General features: G+C 36.1%; 1 protein-coding gene across 1 annotated transcript in view; it reads left to right on the top strand.

The window, feature by feature from the left end:
• Nucleotides 1–4,350: 4,350 nt before the first annotated feature.
• The window catches only part of LOC148954293 (aly/REF export factor 2-like), an 84,234-nt gene continuing 70,677 nt past the window's right edge, over nucleotides 4,351–17,907 (top strand). Inside the window, exons 1-2 of the mRNA XM_089087009.1 lie at nucleotides 4,351–4,592; nucleotides 14,568–14,690. Of these exons, the coding sequence (XP_088943135.1) occupies nucleotides 4,404–4,592; nucleotides 14,568–14,690 (312 nt within the window). The 5' untranslated portion in view covers nucleotides 4,351–4,403. The remainder of the gene's footprint in view (nucleotides 4,593–14,567; nucleotides 14,691–17,907) is intronic.

Genomic DNA, 17,907 nt, shown 5'->3' with positions numbered 1-17,907 from the left:
AAAAAAAAAGTTGCTAATTAAGGGTTTTAGGTCATTCATGACAGATGTTAGGCTACTTTTACAAACAATTCACTGCAGCACCAAGACGCCTGTGACCAACAAAGCTGCTTACGGTCCTCCCAGTGGCGGATCCAGGGAGTGAGGGGGTGCGTGCCCCCCTAGCGTAATCTAGTCTAATTTACTTAATTAACTCAAGTTTGCGTTAATTAAACTTGCTCCTAACGCAAATTTATCGGATCAACCTACTTGCCCCCCCCCTAAAAAAATCCTGGATCCGCCCCTGGGTTCTTCTTTATCTCAATCTATTCAAACCTTCACTCTTTACCTCCCTCTGTGAAGTTCAACATCTCTTAGATCCTTTCTTATGACCTCTACCCACTCAATTTGGGAACAACCAGATTTTTGTTTTGCTACCCAGGAGAGTGAAATTATCCATTTGATGGACCTTCTTGTTTCCTAACTTGAGCTTTTGGCCCTCTTTTATTCTTAGTCTAAGCAACTTAGTTTTCTTAACCCTAATTTTCAGATCTATTCTTGCACCTTGAACTCTCAAAGCCTCCAAAAACTCAGTCACTTTTCTAACATTATTGTCTCCAACACTCAAATATGAGGCCACAATTACAACATGAGCGTTCTAAAACAAAACACCCTGTTTAGCCTACTTATTTCACAAGGGGTTTCCAATTTTCACCATAGATCTCTGAATCAAAAGATTTCTAAGCTTGTTGATCACATACCAGAGGCAAATATTGCATAATAAAAGACAAAAATCAAGACAATGTAAGTACATATTTTGCTGTTGATATTTTATTTTAAAAAAATCTGTATTTAAGGATTTTTAAAGTCTTTAATTAAGAATTTGAGGCTACAATTGAAGAATCAACATTTTAAAACAAAACTTGGCCTGTAGCCTTCACTTTCAGTTCGTTCATAGCAATGAATGGCAAGTGAGTAGCGGCCCTTGTCAATAGTGACCAATTTTCCGACTTAACCGTCGACATTTGTGACAGAAATGATTATTATATTTAGAATGAGCATCGAACGGCGAATGAATGGACGTTTGTTTTTTTGGCTATGTCTTTGTAGACCATTACCAATAAATGTATCTCCCCTCTCCCAGACTTGTATCTTGGAACAAAAATTTTATTGCGAAAATATATAGAAAAATGGTAAAAATGCATGAAAGTCACAAAGTTTGTCTAAGCTCACCAAAGTTCAGTGTCCTATGGGAGGGGAGGGGAGGGGTTTGTGGTAGATACCTCGGAAAACTAAAGCGCAAGTTGAGGAGCATTGACGGGAGAGTGACTATGAGGACAAGAGGGAATAATTATGAAAGAAAGTAAGTAATTTTTTCAAAAATTTAATTAGTTTTTGATCGACTGGCTTTTAGACAGTTTTTGGATTCGAATCGATTGATTCGAATCTCGGCCTTTCGAATCGATTGATTCGAATTTCACTCACTGGCCTTTTGGTCAAAATTATTGTTTTTGACAGATAATCCCACTTGTGGCGCTGTCTCTTTTATAATTTAAAAAATCAGCAAGAATTTTCAAATTCTGAAAATGGCCCCTCGTCATAATTATCTACCACCTCCGGTACAATCACAACCGGAAAAAAGTGAAAAGAGAATGCGCAACAGCTGTACTACCCATGCTAAATTCCATTCCTCTACTTCTAACACAGGGATCTGTAAACCTCAAATGAAGAGTTTCAAGCCATACCAAACTGATTAGCTTTTTTAGAATTGACATTATCCAGTAAATGAACCTCTGGTCAAAAACTGATCTTTCATAACAGAAAATGGCAGAAAAACGGAGCTTTGCTGCGGTGGGGTCTCTTTTGTCACTTAAAAAGAGCACTAGATATTTTGATCCCCACTTATATGAGCCCTCTTCAGTTGTTCTATGATTACTGGTTTGATACAATCACTCCTAGAAAAAAAGGGGACACATTATTACTGCCGATGCTAAAATGTAATTTTTCTCGTTGTTCAAATTGGGTTGCTCTAAAGTGCTTAGGTTTTTTTGGGGGGGCTTTTAGGTTTTTTACGATGCTGATTTTGATGGTGCACTTTTTAATTTGATTTTAAACTATTTTGAGTGGTTTGGGGGTCTTATTTAATTCTCAGAAATATTTCGGCGTAATTACAATTTGTTCTTCTGTTGAATCTGAATGAAAATTACTATTTCTGGAACAGGGCTGATTGGAAAATATTTTTAATGACACATTTTCTTTAAAAATCATTTTTTCTTGTATAGGTTAATATTTTTATTGGCTGTGCCTTGCTCTTTGCTAGGTTTCAGCTACTGTTGCAATCCTGATAAAAAAAAAAGCTAGATATGCAGCCTCTAATATCGTAGGACTTATAACAGCACGGTGATGGATTTGAACCTAAGTATATTTGTAGTCTAACCGTAGACGATTATTTTTAAGCGTTATTTTAATGAGTTAATTCAATTCAGATTGCGGTTATTAATGCGCACCGCTGTAAAAATGAACACCAGCTAGCAGGGGTCTAAAGGCCTTTTGATCCATTCGTGAATAAGGGACTGAGCTCGAAAATTGAATTTGTGTTCCTATTTTTTTTCCTTTTTGAGAGGTTCTTCAAGTCAATATAGAGGAGAACCTACCCCCTAAAACAGCCTTCATCTGGGGGGACATTAGAACTTTCATCCAATATGGGTGCTCCTGATAGTATTCTCAGCAGCACAACTCCTACGACAGTTTTCCTTTGACTACTACCCCTAACCAAGACTACTCCTATTACTGTTGCTCCTACGACGGCTACTCCTGCATGAACTACTCCCACCATGACCGCGTTTTTGCTATCAACTAACATTGTTTTTTTTTCCAAATCATAAAATTATGAACACCATTATTAGAACTGGCTCGGTGATGCAGCGAGTTGTTAGTAGTAGCAGTAGTGGTAGATGCACTGGATATATGATTTTCCGTTTTCAATGTATACTTTGAAAATAGATTTGAATCTACTATATCACTTATTATTTAACTATCAATATTTTTGTTGTCTCCAGCCAGTCTTGTTGAAGCCAAAGTCTTGCCTTTTTAATCGAAAGGCATGTTCAAGCAATCAATATCTATAGTATTAATGCATTACTTGTACATACATTTGACAAATCCTGCAAATAGAATTACATAAATTCCAACAAAATTGTGGAAGCGCTTGCTCTATGGAAATCATTCGTTGGGGTATCCATGAATTATTTTAAGCATTTTTGACGTTTTGTAAAATTTAAAATCTGTTACTTTGTCTGAAAAGTTAAGCCACCTGGAAAAACCATTTAACTGATTTACCATCTGAGCTATCAGTGACGTCAATTCTTGATAATTTAGAAGAGTGATATGTATTTGTAAATGTTTTGGAGTGGAAAACGGATAAACATGTCCTTCTTTTTTTCAATTTTGGCATGAAAATACGACAAAAATGGTATTTTTCAATCGAAAACCCCAAAACAGTATGGCGTGAGGGCTTTTGTTGTCAAGAAGCATCATTAATCCATAAAGTAGACTAAATGACAATTCTTTTAATTTGTAACTTAACTCATTATGACAAGAACTTGTCTCGATTTAGTATTACATTGTCGACAGACAATCAAAACCATTTGTACATTTTCCCAAAGGTCTGCTTTCATTCAATCAATAAATTGGTTCTTTTGTTCCTTTCTATCCTTTAATATAGGAAAATCCCATTTTTTCGTGAATTGACTTTCCAATTTGAATTTACCACTTGAGTTTATCAAGATGTTAGTTTAGTGAGCTTACTCAGAAGATGGCCTGTGCTCATGTCTTTATATAAAAGCCATTACATACAGCTTCGAAATTTTAAACGTAACTCTAGTCTAATACTTCGGGCATTTACAAAGGTTAGATTCAAGGAAAAACAAGGAAAAGTAAGACTTTTTTTTATATCGTCACAAGACAAAATGCACTGTGTTATCATGTCACTGATAAACGGTTCTCCGTGTCCACAGAGAATCAAATCAAACGGTAAAATTCCTGTTCTTCTTCAGTTACAACTTATGGGTTTTTCAGTCAATATTATTTAGCCATCTTCCTTTTGCTCCGTCGGTTCCTAATTTATAGGCTACTACAATTTATGCGCCTGGCAGCAGCAGCTACTTGGATTCAAAGCACTGGACTATCCCCATGTGAGTTCTAATTCAATACTCTCTCTGAGGGTGCCGTCCTTGTTTTTCGACAGACAGATTTAAAACCAAAAAATGCTCTGAGAGATGTCTTATCAATAAAGCTTAGAAGAAAATATAGGTACCATTACTATAGCGCACAATAAATCTTCATATTCATTCTCTTTGCTGTTCATCATATTCATTATAACGCCATTTTGATATAAATTTAAAGCTCAGAAGTTTCAAAAATTAAAAATGGATCAGTCCCTGGATGAGTTTATTAAAGCCAGAAAAATAAATGTAAGAAAAGGTAGAGGTGGTGCAGTCACAAAGCGTGGAAGTCTTCAAATGAGAAGAGGTGGTAGGCGTGGACGAGGTGGACTAAGAGGTAGGGGCAGTCCTAGAGGACGAGGAAGCCCCAGTCGTTCCAGAAACCAGATAAGTGTAAGTATGGTAGTAATTGCTTTGCTATTATTTAATTTGCCGTCAAAGCTTGGCTGTACCCTATGCTGATTTTGGAATTCAAAGCAGTTCAAGGATGGGCTGTGTTTATCCTAGCCTATCAACTGCATTGAAGGTCTTGGCCTGCTTCTATGGCCTAATTAATAGCCTTTATTAATAATAACTCCCTAGCATGATATAATTTTGTAAATATATACCAAATCACATTATTGAGTTAGGAATAAAGTGAATACACCATTTGATGCCTTTTTTAGTAAATTTCTACCAAATCATATTATTGACTTATGCATAAAGTGAATATACCACTCAATGCCTTTTTTTATGCTGATTACAAATATAATAATCATTTCTATTGGACATGAATTTCAGCCCCCCCCCCCCTATATATGCCAATTCAGGGTAGGCTATATATTTCCACATTAGGGGGGGGCAAATTTTGTTTCTGATGTAATTGGAGGTAAGTTTAAACTTTACCCCCACTCCCCCCTAATGTAGAAATATATAGGCATACCCTGAATTGGCATATATAGGGGGGGGGGGCTGAAATTCATTTCCAATAAAAATGATTATTATATTTGTAATCAGCATAAAAAAAGGCATTGAATGGTGTATTCACTTTATTCCTAACTCAATAATATGATTTGGTAGAAATGAACCCCTTTTTTTATGCTGATTACAAATATAATAATTATTTCTATTGGAAATGAATTTTAGCCCCCCCCCTATATATGCCAATTCAGGGTATATATTTCTACATAAGGGGGGTGGGGGTAAAGTTTAAAGTTACCTCCTATTTACATCAGAATCAAAATTTGCCCCCAGCCCCCCCTAATGTAGAAATAGACCTATATACCCTGAATTGGCATATAGAGGGGGGGGGGGGGGCTGAAATTCATTTATGATAGAAATGATTATTATATTTGTAATCAGCATAAAAAAGGTATTGAATGGTGTAGATTCACTTTATTCCTAACTCAATAATATGATTTGGTATATATTTATCATAATTTTTTATTCATTAACAATTTAAGGTAGGATAGAAGACCTCTTTTTGGGAAAGACCTAGGCCTATGCCTCTTTTTGAGGTAGCTTAGCCTATATATTACCTTAATTCACACTTCAGAGCAAAATAAGGTCTGTGCTGGATCTGTTCTGGGTCAATATATACCAAATCATATTATTGAGTTTCAAATAAAGTGAATACACCATTCAATGCCTTTTTTTTATGCTGATTACAAATATAAAAAGCATTTATGTCGGAAATGAATTTCAACCCCCCCCCCCCTAAATAGGCTATACCGACCCTACCCCCTAATGGGCATATATATAGGGGGGGGGCGGAAATTTATCTATGATAGAAATGATTTGTATATTCGTTATCAGCATAAAAAAAGGCATCAAATGGTGTATTCACTTTAGTCCTAACTCAATAATATGATTTGGTAGATATTGACCCTGTTCTGCTCTGTATTAATGATTTTAATTTGGAATGCCACTGTGAACTGGGCCCAGTGATGTTCTATTAGTTGGTAGCTAAGAGGGATAGACTGCCCCACTTAAATTTCCATGGCTTTTTGTTCCATTCTTTGTCAAGTCTTTCATTGAAGGAGGCACTAGTGGGTACAGTCATGGTTTTGTCTTGGATGTTGTTCCAGTTGTTGTAAATACACTTGGTAAAAATTTTTTGGTGCATTCTGGTCATCTCTCTTTGCTTTGCTTGCTTCTGTGAGTATCCTCTAGTGTTGTGTTGACCTGTATGTTTTGTGAGGAGGGTGTTGTTTGGTTTACTATTATATTTGTAGGTCAGTAGGCTATCACATCTGTCATGTCTGAAGACCAGCGTTGGTAGTTGTAGGTGCTCCAGTCTCTTATCATATATCATATTTTGCAGACCCTTGATGGATTTGGTGGCACATCTTTGAACTCCAGTTATTTTGGTGTCATGTTTGTAGGAGGGGGAGGTCAGACATTTTCCAAAGTCCAAGAACAGCCTAACAATAGCCATGCAAAAGGGGTGTTTTTTCACTCATCAATGTGCTAAGATCTTACATCTTTTGTCAGAAAATGCTTAAAAGTGAAATCTTTGAACAAAGATCTTATATCTTTGGTTGTTTTTGTGCAAGAATCTTTCATCATTCTGCTCTGATCGGCGGTCTGAGAACAATGATGAGTAGATCATCAAAGTTCTCTCATCATTGTTCTATATGGCAGAACAGTGGTGGTCTTCACACTTTTTGCTAACATCAGTGAGATGTGAGATCTTAGAACAAAGATAAGTTAAAAAACAATAATCTTTACAGAAAGATGTAAGATCTTAGTGCTAAAAAACAGGCCTAAAGTCTCAGGAAGACAGTACAGGAGTGGCTGGTGATAGTGCATTTCATTAGGCCTAGACTTGATTTAGATTTTGACACCACTTGTTGCCACTGCCCATGGAGCTTTAGTTGCTCATCAATGATTACTCCCAAGTCTCATTCTTTACAACTGGTTTGTAGCTGAATATCAGACTGCAACTTCTGGTCATGCATGGTATACTGGTGGTGAGGATTGTAATTGCCAAAATGGAGAACACTGCATTTATTAATGTTAAACTCAAGCAGCCATTCACTGGTCCACTTCTGGATTTTCTGGAGGCCTGATTGCAGACTTTGTTGAACAGCTGGTCCAAAAAGCTTGGAGTCATCAGTGCAAAACCTGATGTTATTTGCAGCTTCCTTTGTCATATCATTTATGTAAATGAGAAAGAGGGTAGGGCCTAGGACAATACCCTGAGGAACTTCACTGACAACATCACATGGTTCAGAGAATACTTAATTGCCATCATTGGTGAAAAGTTGGACCTGCTACTCTCAGTCTGTCAGGAAATTCATCACCCATTTTACTACGTCATTATAGATGCCAATTGCCAATAATTTGGCCCTAAGGCATCCGTGGGACACATTGTCAAATGCTTTGGTAAGATCAACAGGTGATCCCCTCTTTAGAAGGTCAGTGATGATATTGTAGGTTTCAAGTAAGTTGGTCTCAACTGACTTTCCATGAAGGAAGCCATGCTAGTCCAGTTACACTATACTGCTGGACAGAAGATGTGTTAGTATTTTGGTGTTCACAATGCATTCCAGGGTTTTTGCTACAACTGAGATTAAGCTGATAGTTCTCTGTCTTATACTTTCAGTGTTCCAGTTTTATGCAGATATAAACAGAAAACTTATTGTTTTTTTATTCTAAAAGTGTAACTGCCATTGCTTGATATTTATTCCATAAATTGCAAATATTAAATATATTTTTTCCTTTCCAAGTACTTATCCAAACAGAGACCAGATTTTGAATTTTGTGATGACAAATTATTGGTGTAAATTTCACCAAGAAGGTGGATAATAGGCAGGATCTTGTTACTATAGTCATATTATTTCATGCTGTAGTTAAATAGAGGCAATCCAAACACCCTTCTCTATTTTTCTGGAATGTTGAAGAAAAGTGGTCTTTCCCCAAAAGAGGTATTTTACTCTGTATACATCAAAATAGGATAATTGGTATTTCTGGAAAAACATCCTTCTAGGTAAGTCAATAAACCCAAAATTTCAAGTGTTTGATCTTAAGTAATTTTAATAATAACCATAGCCTATTGTTGCTTTGGTTCTAAAGGAACTGACATCCCTCAAACTGCATAAATCTGCTGGCCCAGACAGCATTCACCCACATATCCTACATGAATGTCATACAGTTTTGTGTCAACCTCTTTCCCTGCTGTTCAAACTATCATTAAATCTTTCTAGACTACCTCAGGATTGGAAAACTGTAAATATTGTTCCTGTTTTAAAAAGGTAGAAAGGAACTTACTGAAAATTATCAACCCATCAGCAGTTGTTAAGGTTCTTGAAAGAATAATCAACTCTGCAGTTGTTAAGCACCATGAAACAAACAATGTTTTACACAGTTCACAACATGGCTTTCGTTCTGCAAGATCTGTTGAGACCAACTCCTTGAATCATATAATTACATCACCAAGTTGCTTGATATTGGGGTTCCTGCTGACATGATTCTGCTTGACTTTTCTAAGGCTCTTGATAAAGTGTGTCACAATTGACTTGCAATTAAATTGCATGCAATTAAGCTCAAAGAGAAATCCCTGCTCTGGATCCTTGACTTTCGTTACTCACAAAACCAATGTGTTCAGTTGTTTGATGACTCTGAAGATTGTATTCTTTCTTCCTCAATGTGTGTTCTGAGTGGACTTCCTCAGGGAAGTGTCTTGTGTCCCACACTATTTAATGTTTTCATCAATGATGCTCCTTCCATTATCAGCAGTAGTTCAACTCTTTATGCAGATTACCTGAAGCTTCTTGGACCAGCTTTGTCCTGTGAAGATCATGCCCTGCTACAAAATAATCTTCATCTGCTGGGTCAATGGGCTGAGGCCTGGCTTCTTGAATTGAATGTTGCCAAGTGCCATATCCAGGCCTCCCACTGGGTTCATAATTATGAAAAAAGTTCATATTTTTAACCTAGGTTCATAAATGATTCATAATTTAGAAAAAAAGGTTCATAAAGTTCATATTTTTCTTGCCATCAGCTGGAAAGTACTTGCGGTTGCTGTGTTTTTCCTTATAAAGGACAAGCAAAGCAAATGTGCAAGAGTTTTATTTAAAACGTTTTAAACTGTATCAATGCCTGTTTTGTGAACATGCATTTTCTTCTATTTACTACTACATCGCTACATATAATTTTGTTCCTAAGTTGCCCCCATATCTTCTTATACTAAGCTATTTTTTAGTATTTTTTATTTTCTGGCTTGAGTCTTTGCTAGTTTTCTAGTAGTAATATTCCTAAATAGTTGATTTAAGCTTATGAGCTGTAACATAACTTCTTTCCAGAAGATCATAAGTTGATTGATTATTGTTTTCTTTTTCTTTTTTTTTTTACATGGATTCACACTAATGCTTTTTGCAAGGACCTTCTATGTGACATTGGATCTTCTTACTTGGCATTGCTTTACAATGAGACTACAAATGCCAAAGGTGCAAAGAAGTTGAATATCATGATTAGATACTGGTCAGAGACCATAGAAAGAGTCTTTGTATGTCACCTACAGTCATTTTTCATAGGACACGCAAAAGCAGAAGATTTACACCAGCACCTACTACAAGCTCGAAAGGATGCTAACCTTGATCTCTGTCAAGTCTTGATGCTGAGAAGTGACGGACCTAATGTCAACAAGAAAGTTTGGACGTTATTTGATTCAAAAGTTTGAACTGTGTGCAGCAACCAAGGCCTAGCTGACATTGGGACATGCAACATGCATTTATGGAACTCGGGTTTTAGTCTGAAAAACCATCAAGGACAGATAAAATATCCCCTTGTTTCAAAGATAGTAAAAGCAAATCTCTGCATGTTGCATGGGAATGCTGATGTTGAATGTGATTTTTCCCGGTCAGGACAGATCATGACCAAGGAAAAATCATCAATGAAAGTCAAAATGCTCAATGCTAGACTGATAGTCTCTGATGCTTTAAAGAAGTTTGAGAACAGGCCCAAGATAGTCTCTATTACCAGAGAGCTGTTGAATTTGGGGCAAAATGCGTGCCAGAGTTATAAACTGTACCTGGAAGCAGAGCGATCTAGACAGGATGAAGAGGCGTCCAAAAGGAAAGAAGAAGAAGAGGAAAAAAATAGGATGTTATCTGAGAAGAAAACCATTGAACACCTGGTAAAAGATTTGAGTGAGAAGAAGTCAGTTGAAAAGGAGAAGAGACAAGTAGCAGAAACGCTTCTTCAAGAAGCTAATGAGAAGCTGAAAAAAGCCATAGATGCCAAAGACTTTGTAGAAATAAGCCTTGCACAAAGTATGATCAAGGCTTTGAGCTGGAAGATGCGTAAAGAAGATGAGGCAGCCAGAGAGGTTGAGCTGATACAGAGCAGGGTAAACAAACAAAAGCCGTCCTTAATTTTGTCATATTTTGCCAAAAGGAACAAGTAGAGTGAACTATTTTGTACTATTGTATTTTGTACTTTTATACAAATTAAACGCATTTAACTGAACTCATGAAAAAAACAAAAAAAAAAAACAAGAAGAATATGTGCACCAGTGATGAAAACACCAACTGCCACTTTTTATGCCCTTGGACAGTTTCTGAGGTGCACATATCGTAAATTTAGGTTCATAAAAAGCGCAATCAAAAGTTCATATTTTTGTGGTCAAAAGTTCATATTTTTCACAAAAAATCTAGCGGGAGGCCTGCATATCATTCACTTTGGCAAACAGAATCCATGCTGCTCTTATTTTTTCTTAGGGCACCCACTCTCCTCTGTTAATAATGAGCAAGATCTTGGTGTCACTATTGACAATGAATTAAAATTCAGCATTCATGCTAAGAGGTCTTCTGCTGAGGCTAGCTTAACCTTGGGCTTGATTAAGTGTACTATTTGTACTTGTTCCTGTTTAGTCTTCAATCTTCTTTATAAGGGACTTATGGATCCTAAGCTTGAATTTGGAATGTCACTTGCCTTTTCATATTTTAAAAAGGTTATGAAAGTTCTTGAAGATGTGCAGAGACATGCCACTATAGTGATATCTGGCATACAAGAGCTTTCCTATCCTGTAAGACTATCAAAGTTGAATCTCCCTACACTTGTATACAGGAGAAATAGAGGGGATGCCATTTTAGCCTTTAAGTTATTGAGGGTTAACATTCTACCATCATTATTCCCTACTATTAGTACCAATTCAAGAACTAGAGGTCATCAACTGAAACTTGTCAAGCAGTCTACAACATCTAGTGTCTGTACTCAATTCTTCTCAACATGTATTGTCAGCAATTGGAACAAATTATCTAATGAAACTGTTATTGCTGAATCCATTGATGTTTTTAAATGAAGGCTAGATGCTGATTGGTTCTCCAAAGAGTGTAAATTCAATTGGGATGCTATCAAAGATGGAGCAGCACCTGGTCACCAGTGATTCTTCCATACAATTAGTCATCATTCCAGAGCTCTACATGGAGAAATTCTTAGATTGCTCCTAGCTGCAATTTGTATAATTTAAGGTATTGATGCTTAGCTTAAATCCTTAGCTATTCATTGATATGTACAATTCTTCTCAGTTCCTATTTAGTAACAAGATGTTAGGGTTTGAGTTTAACATAATTTTGCTCAATTGCATAGGCCTACTGGTTTTTTTTTTTTACCTTAGTTTAATGAGAACCTGTGACTAACTAAGGGCATCAGCATTTCACATAGCCTATTGTTGTCTTCTTTTTGTAAATTTAAGAAGAAGGTAACATTTGAATAAAGCTTCAAAAGTTTGAAAAACCAGGCTGCTTTAAAATGACAATAAGAAAAGGCCAAGGCAATTTTATTTGGTTCTTGTGCACTTTATGGTACCCACTGCTATATATTGTACAAGGAACTACTAATGGATACCCATCAAACAGGTATTTGCAATAGAGAAATGGAATGCAAAGCATGGTTTTTGTTGCATTTACAATATTTAAACTGTTGCTTTTTGGGTTTAGGGGGGGGAGGTACCTAGGTTAGGTTATGTTTTTAATATATGCAATGATTTACCCCCCCCCCCCCGAATGTGCAAATATAAAACCCAAATTTGTTTCTAAACTATTATATATTCATCCTATTTTATTATACTTCATTAGCATTAGCCAAACTTGACTTCTTTCGTGGGTACCATATAATGCACAAGTAGCTTTCATTCTTAAAAGTGTAATACTTCACTTATCCCTTCCCCCATTTTTAATCATTTGGTGAATATGTAGAGTAGCAGCTCTCAAAGAGCTGCTACTCTACATATTAGCTGCTACTGTTGTATACTCTACTCTACTAGCTGCTACTGTTGTATTATCTGTAATGCATGCAAGAAGTGAAGTTTGGTTAATGCTAGTGAAATAAAACAAAATAGGATAAAAATATAATAGTTGAAAAACAAATTTTGGCTATATATTAGCAGATCAGGGGGTTGAGGGTAAAGCATAGCATATATTAAATACGTAACCTAACCTAGGTACCTTTTTTTGCCTCTAAACCCCCAAAAACAAAAGTTCAAATATTGTAAACACACAGATAAATCAATGTTTAGAATCTTCAGCATAGGAATTGTCTTTTGAAAGAAACCTGTTTGGCTAGTTTCTTTAGCATGTTCAATGTACAATATCATGTGTTTGTTACAGATAGTACAACAGTACCAATAAAAAGAGAAGTATTTCTAGATTGCTAGTTAGTGCTTTTGTTTAGGTTAAAGTTACATTTGTGGCCTTTCAGTTTTACTCAGTTCAAGAACAACATTGTGGTTGCTATAACACACAAGTACCAATAAAAGTAATGATATGATTCCAAAATCAGCTGCAAATGGTAATTTTTTCTCACTAGCCAGTTGTTTTGTAACTGTTGGTTACAGTGGGCTGTTACAGGGTAACATTTGTTAGGAACAGTCTCAGCCCATAGTGTTGAGGCCTTCAAGGGAGCTGTCAACAAAGATTGGTTGTCTGAGCCATGGCTTCATGAATGGGATGCAGCCAACAAGTTGGCTCAACATCTTGACCAATGAGCACCCACAGGATTAATTCTTTATTTTCTGGACAATGTGATTTAAGGTAATGAAGGTAAAGTCCAATCCTGTATTCTTTACCTTTGTTATTTACCTTGACTGTTCTGTAAGTGTAATTTGAAGCCCCATTCACAATGAGATTTCACTGATATACCAAGATTTAGCTAAGACTAATTTAAGCCAATCAGAAAATTATATGAAAAATCAGATTGACTCAAATTAGTGCTAGTTAAATCTCAGTAACAGTTAATTTCATTGTGAATGGGTCTTAATCTGCTTGACATTGAAATGTAAATGGTTCTATATTTGTTCAGCAAAAACTGATCTGAGAATCAGAGTCAAGTTTATAATCTTAAGGACCTTTAGTAAACCAGTGTGAAGCCTGCTTAAGTGATGTAAAATAAGCAATGTAATGAATGTTAGAGTAAATAAAAAACAGACAATTTTAGAATTGCACTACAAAGCAATTATAATGATAAATTGTTCTCAAACCTTGAGAAATCAGGTCTTGATATCAAGAATGTTTTGTTCTACATCTTAAGAAATAGCGTTTGATATTTATAATGATGGCCAACTATTAATTAAGCTCTTAGTTGCATTACAACCACAAAATTTCTTTTGAATGTCAAGCAGTCTTTTGCAATTCCTTATACCTATCTTCCAGCAGGCTTGTCAGGTGGTAAATATTAAAGAATCTGCTCTATAAAATGTTTATTTGAAGATCAGTTACACCTACTTGCTAAAGGATTTAAACATGTACTTTGACAGTTACCCTGAAAAGGGAGTGTGAATATGTTAAGCTTAAGCACAATTTTTTGTGATCAACTTTGAAAAAACAAAAGTTAATGATCAACTTTAAAAAATAAGTTTAGCTCAGAATCAGGCTGACATCCTGAGGACCACCTAGCTAAGCTAATTTTCTTCTTATTTTAAAGCTAGGACAGGTATTAGCTGTCTTCAGAGAACCCAAGAAACCATCCCAGGTCCTAACTTGTGCCATAGACCTGTGTCTGACAGTCCCATTAAACTAGGATAAATGAAAAACAACCTCTCAAAAAGTCCTCTCTCTATTGCTATTCTCTGTAAATAATATAATATCAAACGGAATTAAAAGCATTATCATGGCCTGAATATTCTTTTGATTTACAGTCTATTTTTTTTTTGTAGTATGAAAGGAATTATTGTATGACTAGACCAGCTGTGTTCACTGGTTCAGTCTTTTACAATGCCTTATGCCTCCAGTAGGCTTGTGAGGTGGTAAAGATTTAAAAACTCTGTTTAAAAAAAATTGTATATGAAGATAGTTCACATCTACTTGCCATAGGATTTAAACATGTACTTTGACAATTACTCTGAATAGGGAGTGTGAATATGATAAAGTTGATCATATTTTTTTTCAGGCTCGAAAATCCTTTCAGTCAGCTGAAATAAGAAGGCCAGCTGTAAGAGCAAAGCTTGGTGGTGGTGAAACAAAACTACTCATATCTAATCTCGATTTTCAAGTGAATGACAAAGATATTCGTGTAAGTAATTATTTATTTTTTATGGAGATCTACCTCTAGTTTGCTTGAAGCAATATTGCTTGTCACAAGTTCATCAGAAAGGTTGAAATCCTTAGGTTGTTTGGTACTCTGCTGGGTTCTGTTACCATATTGGCAGATACTGATTATTTTAGGAAAATTTCTTGCCCTTTTTATTACCTTGAACTGCATTGTCCAGAAAAATAAGGACAAATACTGTAGAGTTGCTGGTTAGTTATGATTGGGAGCCACTGACTCAATTACATCTCACTCTGTCTTCCATGGTTCAATGGACCAACTCTTGTCAGCAGCAATCTTAAAAGCATCAACAGAGGGAGCAATCACAGCAGTATCAGGAAGATTATTCCAATGAGTAATCACTCAATAGGAGGAGTAGTGGTTGCAGACTCAGGTATCTGCCTTCTTCTGGGACAACTTCTTATTATGCACCCTCGTGTTTGGAGGATTCATCAAATTGAAAGGACTTTTGACAGGAGAAGTCAGCATTCCAAAGCTTTAAGTCATTATGTTATCACCTCTTTGATGCCTGTACACATGTTTTGGGAGCTTTAGCTTATTCAATTGAGATGGATAGTCAAGATTCGTGCATCCATAAACAGCTTTTTTTGTTTGTCTTTGGACATATTCTATTTTTTGCAGATCACCCTTGATCAGGTACGTTGCAACACACATCCCAAATTTTAGCAATGATTGCACAAGACCCTTGCACAATTTGGTCATAACTTTGGGTGATCTGTTGTGTATAGTACACTTGATTATGCCAAGGGGCTGGGATGCTTTGGCAACTGCTGTTTGAGCATGCTTGTTAAATTTTAGTTCCTCATCAACAACAATTCCCAAATCTCTCCCCTCTGCCAAAGAGTCAATCAATTGTCTTGAACCATCCTCTCCTATCATATAGTACTGCCTCCTAACGTTAATTCTCCCAAAGTGTTTTGAATTGCACTTCTGAATGTTAAATTCAAATTTGTGAACTTGAATTTATAGTGAAATCAAATTTAGGTCTTCTAGTATAGAAACCCTTGTAACTGATGACTGCAGAGCCAATAAACTTTTGAACATCAGCATAAAGGCTCATCTTATTTCTTATAGCTTCTGGAGCATCATTAATGAAAACATTGAACAATGTTGGACCTAAGATTGTCCCCTGAGGCACTTCATTATCAACTTCTGAGGAGAATTCTTACCCATCATCCCCAAATACCCTAACTTCAAATAGCTCCTAACTTGTAACACCCAAATACCCTTTCTTCCTGAAAGGAACTGCATCACCCATTCTACAACCTCCAGATCTGAAGCCATGTTGGCTGTCTGTCTGTAAGTAGTTTGTTGTCAAATAAAGGTTTTGTAACTGTGGTATTTATAATTCCTTCAAGAATTTTACCAACTGTTGAGGTAATGCTAATGGGTTGGTCGTCGGTAACATTATTCCTACTTTCGCCTTTGTGGACAGGTGTAATATTTGCATTTTGCCAATCTTGAGGAACTACTTTGGCATCCAGAGACTTTTGGAACAGTTTTGTTAAGTCTGGGGATGAAATCCATCAGGGACAACAGACTTATTTGGATTAAATCTTTTGAGCTGCAGTTCTACCTCCAGAGGTTTGATGATAATAACTTGTATAGGTTTCTCAATATTGTAATTAGACCCCGGTGCCGTGCCGATGAGGGAAGACCGGCGGCAGCGGGGCCAAAAACAGCGCGCCGCCGGTAAGATGTCGGCGGCGCGTCGCCGGTAAGATGTCGGTGGCGTGCCGCCGGCGCGATCAATGTTGACCGCAAACATTAATGTTTTCATCAGTCTTTCTCAAATCACAGCTTAAATTTACAACAGATTCAAGCCTATTCATGAGTTCAAAACTTCACAAGTCGCTGGCTGGAAACTGGTCGTCTTTGTCATTCATCAAGAGAAGTAGAAATCTGGTAGAAACGAAATGGCTGTGGCGTTTCAGAACCCTTGCATAATAGTTGAAGTATCCATTAGCTATGTATTCTTAACATAAATAATTATCAAAATTAGTAGTGTTTTTTTATCGAGCATTACTGTACACAAGACTTTTAATACCTTATCACAAAATTCGTCAGTTATTTGGGTAAAAACTTCGAATACAAGTTTGAAATTAGAAGTTTAATTTTTTCATAATGCCCTTTGCCAATATCTGCTTTGTCACCTTTAAAACAGTTGCAATGGGCGACTTTGATATTGATCGTTTTTTTTTGCTCTTTTAAATTCCTAAAAAGCCTTCCTTGTATTAAAAATGGGTTTTAATAAAAAAAAAAAAAAAAATACATCAGGCATAACTCACGAAAATCTTGTTAATTTTTAAATTGTGATTGGAATTGGACAAAGATATTGAAAGGAGTATTTTTGCTTGGCTTCTTCCTTCTTTGATTTACATGTGTTTATTCATATTTCAAAATATTACCCAACTGTCGAAATATACCATACATAAAACTATATTTACAATACACAGAAGAACATACATATGCAAGCAGAAATATATGTAAAACACATCAACCTATCCTACCAATTTTTTCCACAATCGTTTTGAATAGGATAACTTAAAATTTTACCTTAAAAAATAATCAAGCATCAGTTCCCAATGACGAAATGTGGATGACCCACCTCAGTACTGGAAGGAAAATGGAAGTTAATTTCCAATCAATGTGTCAGTCTCAACCAATTAGCTTGGTCGAACTTGAATGAATTTATATAATGGACAATATCAGACACTTGAACCGCTTTTCGAAGAGCATGAATAGCAGTTCAACGTAATGTTGTATGATTCGAATATGTTTCTCAATTATAATTAAACTAAAATGAAAACATTATGGCGTTACAAACTTTTAACGAAGACAGTGAACGTTTAGAAATTTTCCTTAGGGGTATTCTCATTGAATTTCCTATCTTTTAAGATTGTGGCAACGCGTGACTGGTAAGCTGGTATACTAATGAAAGTCCAAATATTAGTAAGTGTAAAAAAAGGTATATTTCAAAATAGTGAAGAGGGACAAAAAATCTAGGGGTCAACTGGTGGAAAAAAATTCCTTCAGTCAAACTTGGAAGTCTATTCTAACTGCGGGATGTGGCTATATTTGTCACGAATAAAAATCAACTTATTCACTTTGTTTGGACTGAGGCTGCTTTCAATAAGAAAATTCCAGATATTATTACTTGAATATAATAATTCCCCCCCCC

Source organism: Artemia sp. Qi Xiang Cuo, chromosome 3 (assembly GCF_049724085.1).
Source record: "Artemia sp. Qi Xiang Cuo chromosome 3, ASM4972408v1, whole genome shotgun sequence".
In the NCBI taxonomy this organism is placed as follows: Eukaryota; Metazoa; Arthropoda; class Branchiopoda; order Anostraca; family Artemiidae; genus Artemia; species Artemia sp. Qi Xiang Cuo.
The sequence above is the reverse complement of the archived record's forward strand: the minus strand, read 5'-3'. Positions and strand labels throughout refer to the sequence as shown.